The sequence below is a fragment of the Paroedura picta genome, chromosome 2 (assembly GCF_049243985.1).
Source record: "Paroedura picta isolate Pp20150507F chromosome 2, Ppicta_v3.0, whole genome shotgun sequence".
Classification (NCBI taxonomy): domain Eukaryota; kingdom Metazoa; phylum Chordata; class Lepidosauria; order Squamata; family Gekkonidae; genus Paroedura; species Paroedura picta.
Window position 1 is genome coordinate 167909958 of NC_135370.1, and position 12034 is coordinate 167921991.

At 44.8% G+C, this 12034-nt stretch overlaps 1 protein-coding gene across 1 annotated transcript in view; it reads left to right on the forward strand.

The window, feature by feature from the left end:
- The window catches only part of RCOR1 (REST corepressor 1), a 164288-nt gene extending 152539 nt beyond the window's left edge, over window positions 1-11749 (forward strand). The window contains 5 exon segments of the mRNA XM_077323738.1: window positions 2-37; window positions 39-62; window positions 1073-1130; window positions 3942-4171; window positions 5183-11749. Coding sequence (XP_077179853.1) covers window positions 2-37; window positions 39-62; window positions 1073-1130; window positions 3942-4171; window positions 5183-5224 — 390 coding nt within the window. The 3' untranslated portion in view covers window positions 5225-11749.
- Window positions 11750-12034: the final 285 nt, after the last annotated feature.

Here is a 12034-nt window from a genome sequence, read left to right on the forward strand (position 1 = left end):
TACAAACAGTGCTTTGAAAGAGAAACTTGAAGGGGGAAATAGAAGACTATAGGCTGCCAGAGGTAAGCTTCTGTACTAGTGGAGCATTGTGCTTTTGTGGGAAAGGCGGGTTGTGGGAAGTTAGTTCAGTTTGACTGACCGACTAGAAGCCCTGGGCTCCACCAAGATCAATGACTGTGCCCCAAGAGCACGTGAAACTACTCGTCTGAGAGAGATCAGCTGCTTGGAGCAGTGATTAAGTCTTGCAGACGCTTAATTAGCGTGCTCCTCTACTGGGCTTTCCCATAGGGTCCATGCGAAGAAGATTGGGATGTCTTATTAGATGCGATACTGCCAGCTTGATCCTTAAAAGTACTTAGTATGTTCTTTCAGAATCTGTGGCATGATCTTGAACAAGTTCTCTTTCATGTATTGTTCATATGTTCCATGTAAACCGCCCTGAGCATCTGGGGAGGGCGGTATATAAATTGAATGAATGAATGAATGAATGAATGAATGAATGAATGAATGAATGAATGAATGAATGAATGAATGAATGAATGAATGAATGAATGTTAAGATCCTCAGCCCAAGATGCCGCCACCAGTCTGAGTAAACCGCGTTCGCCTTGGTGGGCAGATGCAGGGGTCCCCAACCTTTCTGAGCCTGCAGGCAGCTTTGACATCCTGGCACAGTCACAACAGACCCCCTGTGGGGTGGTGAGGCTGAGAGAGCCCTGACATCACTGGTCCGTCAGAACAGCTTTCTCAGTGCTGTGATGTGACGAGCCCAAGGTGGTTAGTTGGACTTAGCAGATAAACCAGGGTGATCCTGCCATCTGACTCTCAGCTCAGGTTGACTGGCCATTCTTCCTTTCCTGCAGCCAGTCCACAGTGGATTGTAGAATGAATTGATTCTGCCATGAAGTGCTCTTTGGCTGATACCGATTAACACAGTCTTTGCTTAACAAATTGCTGTTCTCCCCTTTACGGCTTAAGCAGCTCGTTGGTTTGTGTGCTGTTGCCAGGGTGGGATTTGAAAGCATACTTGTTGCCCAAGTAGATGACTCCTTCTATTTTTTGGTGACACTTAGGTTACGCAGAAGTTTAATGCGCGCTGGACCACAGATGAGCAGCTTCTTGCCGTGCAAGGTATGCAGTTATCCATTGATACCTACTCGGGGCGTGGAGGAGCGACCCTTTGTTGCTTCATGATAGAAAAAAAATTCCCTCTTGACTGATGAGAAGTCCTCTAGATCCCTCTACATGTGCCACATTGCTCAGATGGTGGATGTCCCATGATGCAACAGCTCCTCCCCTGGCACCGATGCAGTTTTACTGCATTGTAGATACGGACAGCGCTATAGGGGAACTAGACCAAAAAGATCACAAATAACTTTCCTCTTGCAGGAGCAGAGCTAGGCTGGCCTCTCAGCTAAACATGTCCAAAAGGGTGTTTAGATCCCTGCACAGGAGAAGGGAAAGAAAGAAAGAACACCGTGATATGGCCATGTGTAAATTATAAGCCACCTAGCCCATATAGAAGAAGAAGAAGAGTTGGTTCTTATATGCCGCTTTTCCCTACCCAAAGGAGGCTCAAAGCGGCTTACAGTCACCTTCCCATTCCTCTCCCCACAACAGACACCCTGTAGGGTGGGTGAGGGCTGAGAGAGCCCTGATATCACTGCCTGGTCAGAACAGTTTTATCAGAGCCGTGGCGAGCCCAAGGTCACCCAGCTGGTTGCATGTGGGGGAGTGCAGAATCGAACCCGGCATGCCAGATTAGAAGTCCGCACTCCTAACCACTACACCAAACTGACTCAAATAGATAGATGTGTTGAGGCCTTATGAGGATGGCCATAATGTCCAGAGTCAAAGAAGTGAAGATAATTAGTTAGCAAAATATGTGCTCCTTTATCAAATGAGCACAGTGAGATATTGTTAGAGGCCTTTAAAAGCTTATAAATATGGGTAGCTGAACTGATGTAGAGCTTCTTCTCAGAAGGGGGCATCTTATTTGAGAGCTACTTCTCTTTGGGTCAGGTGCTTTAATGGATTGATAATTCTTCTCCTTTAATTATCTGCATAACAATAACAGATGGTAGAATGTTGTTGATTTAAGTTACTGTTAAACATTGCAATGGTTGCATTTTAATAAAAGATAAAAACGGAAGCCATGATTCTCGCTTGAGCACTGTGCCGGTAACAAACCAAAGGCACGATCGGGGTGTACCTCTTGCCAGCGACTGAACGGACTGATACAAAATTTAGCGAGATGCCGAGGTGCTTTGACCAGAACAACTAACTGGCGAATGCCAAGTGCAGTTCCAAACATCTTGCGCTTGTTGGTAAGATGAGAGCATTGTTCCGTTGGAAGCGATAGGCCCAGCTTTGTACCCCCTTCCTGTGGTCGAAGGCTTCCAGCGACAACTGGAAATGCTGCTGCAGGTTTGCGGGTAGAGTTATCATTGAGGTTGTGTCTGTTTGCCAGTTATTGGAGAGATGGCCGTGGAGATGCAAAATGGAATGTTCCACACTCCCAACCTGGTTGGGTTTTGTTTAGACCAAAGCCTAGTTGTGAAGATGGTTTTGAAGGTAGATATTGGCTAGATATTTGGGGGGGGGGATTTTCACAGTCAGGGAAGTTCAGCAGTGGAATCGACTGCCTAAGGAGTTGGTGGGCTCACCCTCACTGGTGGTCTTCAAGCAGCAGCTAGACAGATCCTTCTCCTGGATGCTTGAGCTGATTCTGCATTGAGCAGGGGGTTGGACTGGATGGCCTATAGCAGGGGTAGTCAACCTGTGGTCCTCCAGATGTCCATGGCCTACAATTCCCATGAGCCCCTGGGAATTGTAGTCCATGAACATCTGGAGGACCACAGGTTGACTACCCCTGGCCTATAGGACCCCTTCCAATTCTAGGATTCTGTGTATGGGCAGCAACCTAGGGAGATCTTGCTGGAGAGCAGACTCAAGGAGCAGTCTTAAGTAGATCAGCTCAGAAATAAGTCCCATTTTATTTAGTGGTGCTCAGCTCACTGGGAGGCATCTTTTTAGGACTGCATCGTCACTGAGGCAGGCTGGTGGTATAACTTCAATTTCTCACTTTGCAACAAAGAGTGACTCTAGGCTGGCCAAATTCAGTCACTGTAAACCCCACCTTGCAAAGGGGCAATGAGAATACAAAGGAGAAAGGGAGAAATGTGTATGCTGCCATAAGTTCCTTAGAACGACAGGAGTGGGGGAAATGAGTGAAATGATGAGAAGACCAGTAGAGTTTTAGTGTATCACAGAGTTCCTTTTTAATGTCCCAGCCAACGTGGAATGCATTATGCAAAAGATGTAAAGTTTGCTGAATTTGCGTGGTTTATGCAACATCCAGTTTTCCTGGCACCAGATAGCCCAGGCTAGCATCATCTTGTCAGATCTTGGAAGCTAAGCAGGGTCAGCCCTTGAAGGGGAGACCGCCACAGAAGGATGTCCAGGTTCATGACTCAGAGGCAGGTGATGGTGCAGAACATTTGAATTGTTTAAAAAAATGTGCAATAAATTTACTTTTCTAAAAAATTTTAGGCCACTTATATGCTGCCTTTACAGTGTGGCACTCAAGGCGGCTTAGAAAGAAAAGTATTACCCTAAAATACAATGAATTGTCGATATAAAAATAGAGCAAGACATTTTTAAAAGCATGGGGCATAAAAACCATAGAATCATAGAGTTGGAAGGGACCTCTTGGGTCGTCTCCTGGTTGACATGTTCCATTTACACCATTGTAGATCTACTGAAGCAGACTTACCCCGTTCTTAATTTTATATTGATCTATGCCATCCCATCTCCTTTCAACCTGATAAGATACAAAGTTCCCAGGAAAAATGAATTCTGGTTCCTTCTCCGTGCAGTTTTGTGTTCGAAGCATCCATGGCAGCACACCTCACCACCATCTCTCCCCCCTCCCCCCTTTAGCAATCAGGAAATACGGCCGCGATGTTCAGGCAATCTCCGACGTGATCGGGAACAAGTCCATCGTGCAAGTGAAGAACTTTTTTGTAAACTATCGGCGACGCTTCAACATAGACGAAGTCCTGCAGGAGTGGGAAGCAGAGCACGGGAAAGAGGAGACGAACGAGACGAACAATCAGAAGCCTGTAAAATTGCCGGATAATACCATTAAAGTGTCTGAAGAGGAAGATGAGGTAGGTCACCCTCTGTCCCTTGCATAGCTTCAGTTTGAATCCGGTGACCCATCAGTGGGAAGGGCTGGCCGGCATGGATCCTTTCTTACATTCCCCTCCATGCAGCTGCTCTGAGACAGTGTGGTGATGTGGTTGAGAGTGTCTGGGAGAGCCAAGTTCAAATCCCCACTCATGCCAAGGAAACTCACTCGGTGCCCTGCGCTGGTCCTAAGTCTCTCCGCCTAGCCTAAGGTTTTTGGGAGAGGAGAGGAGAGGAGAGGGGAGGGGAGGGGAGGGGAGGGGAGGGGAGGGGAGGGGAGGGGAGGGGAGAGGAGAGGAGAGGAGAGGAGAGGAGAGGAGAGGAGAGGAGAGGAGAGGAGAGGAGAGGAGAGGAGAGGAGAGGAGAGGAAAGAGGTAGGGAGTTGAGGGAGAGGTGATGAAAAGGCACCCAAACAAAACAGGGAGAGGCAGAAAGCGATGGTTAAAGACGGCACATAGACTCACACACACATATGTTACTAAGGATGGCCATCCTCCAGGCACCTGGGTGATCTCCTGTTATTACCATTGTTCTCCACACAAAGGAAATCAGTTCCACTGGAGAAAATGGCTGATTTGGAGGGTAGATTCTATGATATTTATACCTTTCTGTGTTCCCTACCAGGCTTCATCTCCCCATTCTCCAGGCATTTACCAGTACAAAGCTCTCGGCCTTAGCAATGTTATCCAGCTGATAAAAGCTGCATCATAACTTCTGTATTTGAATCTTACTGTGGAATTCATGAATTGAGCTCTGTAGGAGGAAGGGCAACAAGCCAATATATTTTAAATAAATGCACAGCGGGAAGTGCTGACCCCTCCCATTCCCCATCACCTCTCCCATGCATAGTTTTGTCTCTTTTGGGGGCATTTGTTATGTTTGTTTCTTTGGGGATGGAGAAAGAGGCATGAGAACAGGAAAATACATTGCAATTAAGCCATATGCCCCCCTCCCCCAGCACCCATATACATTCTCCTCCTTTTCTCTTCCAGGCTACTCCCGTCTTGGATGTCAGATACGCATCCGCATCATGAAAACTCAGGTAGCTGAGAACAATTTTTTGTTTTGTTTTGTTTTGACTACTGTGTTATCCGCGATATCAGGTATTAGCAAAACCTCAGATGGCCACCTGCATCGTATCTCTGTGGACAAGCAGCTATTACCAAAAAAGAGAAAGCGAGAGAGAGAAAGACAGAGAACAAATTTTGAACTAAAGGCAAAGATCCTCCCACACACACACCTCTGATCCTGCGCTGCATTTGCCTTAATTTTCTCCTCACTTCTCCGTACTGCCTATGTTTTATGCTCCTGCGTTTTCTGGGATCGGTTCTCCGTTTTCGTCGACGTCCTTCCTGGAGTGTCGGCTGCTCCTCAGACCATCTACGCCGGATGAACTGGCCTCCTTCAAACAACTCTCCTCCTTCTTCATCGCCTCCCTCCTGCCAAGTAGTCACCTGCTTACAGTCGGTGTTTCCAACCGCTACTCCCAAGTAGGACGTTCATGTATTCATGGCCTTGTGTGGTTTCTGCTTGTTTTCTAATGTAATTATTACTCTAGAAGTGACCCTCTCTTTTTTTTCCTTTTCTTTTTTGATAAGTGAACTCTCTGTCCAGAAAAGGGGGTATGGCAGAGTTTGAAGTTTGGGGGGCGGGGGGAGAGAATATGGTCCGGGAACATGATTTCAGAGCCGGGGCCCATCTTGTTTTCTGGCACGTCTACTTCTTTTCTCATCTTCTGCTTCTTTCACAAAGTTCACCGATCGCTTGTGGGTTTTTTTTTAACGGTCATTAATGATGCTTGTCATAGTTTTCTATTAAGTGCAAAAAGGAATTGTGTAGCCTGTAATCTACTTTGACATAATCTGCCCACAACACCCCCACCCATACAGACCACCTTATGGCATTCAGTGTCCTTGTTTGGTAATCTCTGAATGCTAACACAGGTGGATCGTTGACCAGAACATTAAGGGGATTAAGACAAAAATTCAGCTCTCTCCGTTTTGTTTAAAAAACACCGCGTACATTTCTTAGCTTTTTAAATGTTTGGCGCTCACGCCCCATTGAAGAGCATGGTGGCTGCACAGGTTCTCTGCCTGGTAGGTGACTCACCTTGATGAAAATTCAGCCATGACATCGCAGCGCACGTCTTGCACGGGGATTTTTAGAACTGGAACCTGCCGAAAGGAAGCACGGAAGTTTCCTAGCCCTATTTTTATTCACCAGCAACCTTTTCTTCCAGCTACATACAGACCAGTGTAGAGTCAGACTCACCACGGCACTGAGAGAACGCCAAGCGGGCGGCCTAGCCCCCTTGGGAAGGGCTGCCATGGCTACATAGTCATTGCTGTTTCTAGGGAGCGAATGATGCTGTGGGACAAGTCAGCCACTCCTCCCATGTGACCTCAGATGCCTCTCCTATGCAACATGGACCGCCCCCCTCCACAAACACACACACACACACACACATCACTTGCATAGCATCTAAGGGGGTGTTCTTAAATATTTCCATTGGTCACCTTCCAATGTAAATTAAGTGAAGATTTTATATTTTTAATCGACTGATCTAGTTGTTTTTTTTATCATGGCAATCAAAATGAAATAAATTGAATTATTACCCAAAACCTCAGCTCCAGGGGCCTTTTTTTGATACTGAAGGGAAGCATAAGGTTAACTATTTAATTCATATGTGAATACATAGAGTTTCCTTATACTGAGCTAGACCATTGGGTCATCCAGGTCAGCATTATCTACTCAGATTGGCTGCGGCTCTCTGCAGGGCCTCAAGCTGACGTCTTCCCCGTCACCTGCTTCCTGGTTGTTTTAACTGGAGATGCTGGAGAACCTGGGACCATCTGCATGCCCTGCAAGTACTCCGCCACTGAGCCAGAGCCCCTCCCCGAAAGGGCCCATCTTGAGTGTTCTCTTTATCGCGTCCTGTGGCAATGACTCTTGCAAACAGGAGAGTATGTAATCTCAGCTGGCATTCCCTCTAATTAAAATTTGTCTTCAGCAACTAAAACTGAGCCCTTCCCCGCCCCTGTCCCCTCTGACATACCTATGAACTAAGACTTTGGCTGATTAAACTACCAATTAAATTGATCCTAGCTTACGGCATTCACTTTAATTTTGTTTAGTATGCCAAAAAACAAATACATCGAGGCAGGGGGACAGAGACTAGTCATAACTTGGATTCTTGAGGTAAATTGTGTGGTTGGGTGTGGCCATTCTCTTCCACTGTGGTCATATGAGTTGAAGCACAGTAGCTTTTTTACTATGTTAAGTAAGTAAATAAGTATGTAAAGACACTAATGTGTCTTTACTTACTTACTTACTTAACATAGGAAATGAGCTATTGTGCTTCAACTCATATGACCACAGCAGAAGGGAATAAATTTGTTTAACACGAGTTGATGACATTTACCATCCTGGCCTGAACAGAGTGGTGCCCTTCCTAGCCCATTGTTTTTGGTGGATTTAGAAGGATGTCTCTCTGGCCGTTTACGCACTGGAGGTTTCATGCCAGGCTGCAGGCTGGAGTTTTAGTCGTGGCAGGTTGCCCCACCTCTTCCTGCACCCACGTGGGGGAGCATTTGGCCTGGTACACCTCATCCGCCCCAAATTTGTGCTCCTGCAGTGAAGTTCCCAGTGCGTAAACGGTCTCTGCTTAGCAATGCGCTGTAAAAAAACTCTGAAGCTCTTAGATTCAGGGGGGACGGGGGACTTCTATTATGGAAGAGAAGGCCAAGCTGGGCTTTGTCATTCTTTTTGGTGGTTTTGATCACAAAAGCATGAAAGCTAGAGGGTAGCCAGTTGTCAGTGAACATTCCCGATAAGCTCATATGTCAATAGCCCATAGTGATCCTTCAGCATCAAGAGTCGCTAGGCCATGGCTTCTGCTATTTCCAGGTCACACCGGCAGTGATGTCTCTATGTCCCTTCCAGATCATGTCAGAAGTGATGTCACTATATCACCAAGATTGGCAATCAGTGGGAGACTAACGTTTTAGGGGGGAGAGAACATGGATGATGACTTGAGAGATTTAGTAAAGTCTATGCCGCCATTTATTGCTTATTGTTCTTGTGAATTTAATTGGGGGATTTATGGGCTTTTATTGTGAATTTGTTCATTTTATATTGTAAACCGCCACAATACGGCAATTGCCATGAGTGACGGTATATAAATTGAAGTATAAATAAATAAATGATGTCACCAGTGACATTCTGATGTCACTTCTGATGGCCTGGAAGAAACATAATTGTGTCACCACGCCAGCGTTTGCCCATACTCAGTGATTTAACCATAAGGTTTTTGCCAACTCCTGTAAAGTGTTGCCCATGATGTGATGAAGTCATTTCTAGGCTGTGCCGGAAGTGACGACAAAACACTACTGGTGATATTGATCCCTCCTCCCCGTGTCCCCCCACCACCCAGTTAAGCTGGCTTCTCTGCCACTACCTCACTTCACCATTTTCTACATCTTTGCTTGAGGTATATAGTTCATGAATGGCCCTGCAAGAGCTCTTTGTTGGAGCTGTTCATGGCTGATTGTAGTCATGTGGGAAGTACCTTTTGAGAGACTGAGAGATTCTAGCTGTTAACTGATTCAGGAAAAACGTAAAACCAGTGTCTTATCTGAGCCTGGGCAACTATCCTGAGTTGCATAGATCCAACAGCATTTTGAAAAATAGCCCCAGCTAGTCTCATATAGAAGAGAGAAACAGGAAACAGCAAGCCAGGGATGGGATCCCTGGCTACGTTCCATTGTTAACTTTTTAGGCGACGCCTCTTTGTGCCTGTGATATCTGGTACAGCTGACCAGCTCTAAGAGCTGTTTTTAAAATTCCTAACCTAGGCATTTTATAAAAGCACGGCCGTTTCCTACCAGGAAAACGTACAGCCTAGCTGCTCGAGTTGCTGCGATTGAAATGTTGACATATTCTGACCATATTTTTTGTTAAAAGGTTTGTGTTGACACCTGATCAGTTTGATTTTTTCCTTTAAAAAATTCTACTTTTTAAAAATTTTTAGCCCCCGCTGCCATACTTTACAATGTGCAATGTTTTTTTTTGTTTTTAAAGAAAAATGTCACCAAACCCAGGAAGCCTAAAAACGCGCTAAATCTGAAAGTGGATGGGTTGATATGGGACGGAACAGTTTTAACATTTGTCCCCTACCTGCTGTCTCAAGTGGGCACGGTCCAGCGATGAAGTGTATCTCTGTGGTTCTGGTCTGAGTCCAGGTACAAGAATATCACAGTCTTGCTGCAGACCGCCCCCACCTGCGTTCAGGAGAAGACTGGGTTTTGGCTCAATCCCCTGTGGAAGGTCAACATAGAAATCCCATCAGGGGGAAGGAAAACCTTGTATATTCCCTCCCTTTTCCCACTGGTAACTTTTAAAACTGTAGCCTCGTGCGAAATAGAGACTCCTTTGCAGTTAGTTCAGCTGTGCTTGCAACTGCTCCCTCATGAAATATTCTTTTACTTGTTTTTTAAATAATGAGGACTTCTGTGTGGAAATGCCTCGGTTTTATGGTTCAAGCATTAAAGCCTCCGAGCTCTGCGTTCTGATTCAAAAGGGTCCACAAAGACTACCACATAATATGTAATATTTGCTTACGGTTTGCTTCAGACGTATCAATGTGAATGTCATAATTATATATTTTGTGGAAGACGGGGAATTTTTTATTTCCTCCTAAGTATAAGTTATTGTGCATAACAATGGTATCGCTTAGGCAAAAAGTGGTACTTAAAAAAAAAACAACAACCTTTTAGTTTTAGAAATCTTAACAAATGTATTGTATATGCATCCAAATTTTACATTTGTTGTATTTAATTTTTAAATATAGATGTGTAACATGCTAGGCAATATTTGTTTGTTCCCCTTCCATTTTTTCCTCTTCCTGCTTATACATTGATTTACCTTGTTACTTGAATATTGTATCCTCAGTGGTCTGAAACACAGCGATCAAAACTTCTGTAATTCTAGAACCAAGGGAGGAAGCAAACGTAAACAAGTTTAAACTGCTTTTGGCAACCTCATACAATTAAATGCTTAAGATTACGTTCAGATGTTCATGCTTAGCCCAGCCAACTTAAACTATAATGGGCTGGATCCACCAGAGCATTTCCGAAAACGGACAGATTTCCACCCAAGGGGTGTGATTTTTCTCACCTCCAGCCTCCCGCTGCAGCCTGAAATGCTTCCCCAGCTGGGGGAACGAGAAAGTGGCACCCCGTAGGCAAAAACCGCTCCAATCTTCCGAAATGCTCCGGCGGAGCTAAGCAAAAAGTTACGCCTTCTGTTTTGTGTATAAACCGGCTTGGTCTGATTCTTGCCTCCTATCTGGCTCCTGCCCATGAGGCACCATCCCTACAGCCAGGACACACAGCAAGGGGCAGCTCTGTGCAACAAACTGTAGTTTATGCATTCATATATCGCCACAAACCACAATTGGTGCACATTGTTTTTCACTACCCGGTCGAGCACCAGCCAACGAGCTCTGGATTTATTGTCGTGTCTCCATTTGGACATTGCAATTCAGCGTCACAAAGTCAAGAATGAAATGTTTTTCAGAGACTATATTTTTACATGGCCCTAGAGATGACTGCACTCGAAAACGGGTGGCACTATTTTTATTATTATGAGAAATAAAACGGCAATTCTGTTTAACTGGTGAAAGCCCCAGTCATCTTTGTGCTCCCAAATCCGATTCTGCTGTTGCCTGGAATCAATGCAGCTTTCTTTTTCTTGGGCACAGTCTGCCATATTCTTCAATTTCGCAGCCTCCAGTTTGCTTGGGGATTCCTCAGGTGTAATTGGTACTGGAACGAGAGGAAGTTGGACACACAAACACACGCTCCCGTTGGCTTGTTCTCACTGTGGAAAATAAAGCACAATAAACAGTTCTGGAAACAGAAGGTCAGTCTATGTCTATGCATGTTGTATATTAATGAGTGTTTACATCCATATCCCCCTCAAATTAAATTTATACTGGAGTGTATAGTATTCCATTATGTAGATTTTATCAGTTTTGTTAACGCCTCATAGACGGCTTACCAGTTTTTGTTTTGTTTTTCCTCCAAGATTTTATGATGTATAAGGTTAAGTTTGCATATAGAATAAAATGCTGTATAGCCTTTGAAGTGATAAAAAAAAAATTATGCATTGGCGGGGGAGGGGCTAGGTCTTTTTTTAAAAAAACAAACATATGTAGTATTAATGCTGTTGTAAGTAATATTTTCATGTCTCTTTTTGCCTGTTTCCCTGCTCTCCCCCCCCCCCAATAATTTAGCACCCTTACTGTGATGAACGTTCATAGAATTATAAAACTGCTTCACCATTGAAAAGAAACAGTTTCAGGATATTTCCTCCCCCCCCCCTTCCCTCTCCTTGAATTATCCAATTACTGTAAGAGGAATTAATGGGAGGGCGGAGGGGAGTTTGCGATTTTTTCATTTGTAAAATTATATGCAGTTCATTTTTCTATACTTCCCAATGTTCGCCAATATGAAATAATAATAATAATAAAAAAGAATCAAGCCACTGATTAAACCGAATGGGTATTTCCAGTCTTGTCATTCCAGAGCTGAGGGGGTTTTTTTTGTTTGGGGGGGGGGGAGTCAATACAGTTCCATGAAAGACTTGAATGGTTAGTTTTTTTAGAAGAAGAAGAGTTGGTTCTTATATGCCACTTTTCTCTACCCGAAGGAGTCTCAAAGTGGCTTACAGTCGCCTTCTCATTCCTCTCCCCACAACAGACACCCTGTGGGGTGGGTGAGGCTGAGAGAGCGCTGATATCACTGCCCGGTCAGAACAGTTTTATCAGTGCCATGGCGAGCCCA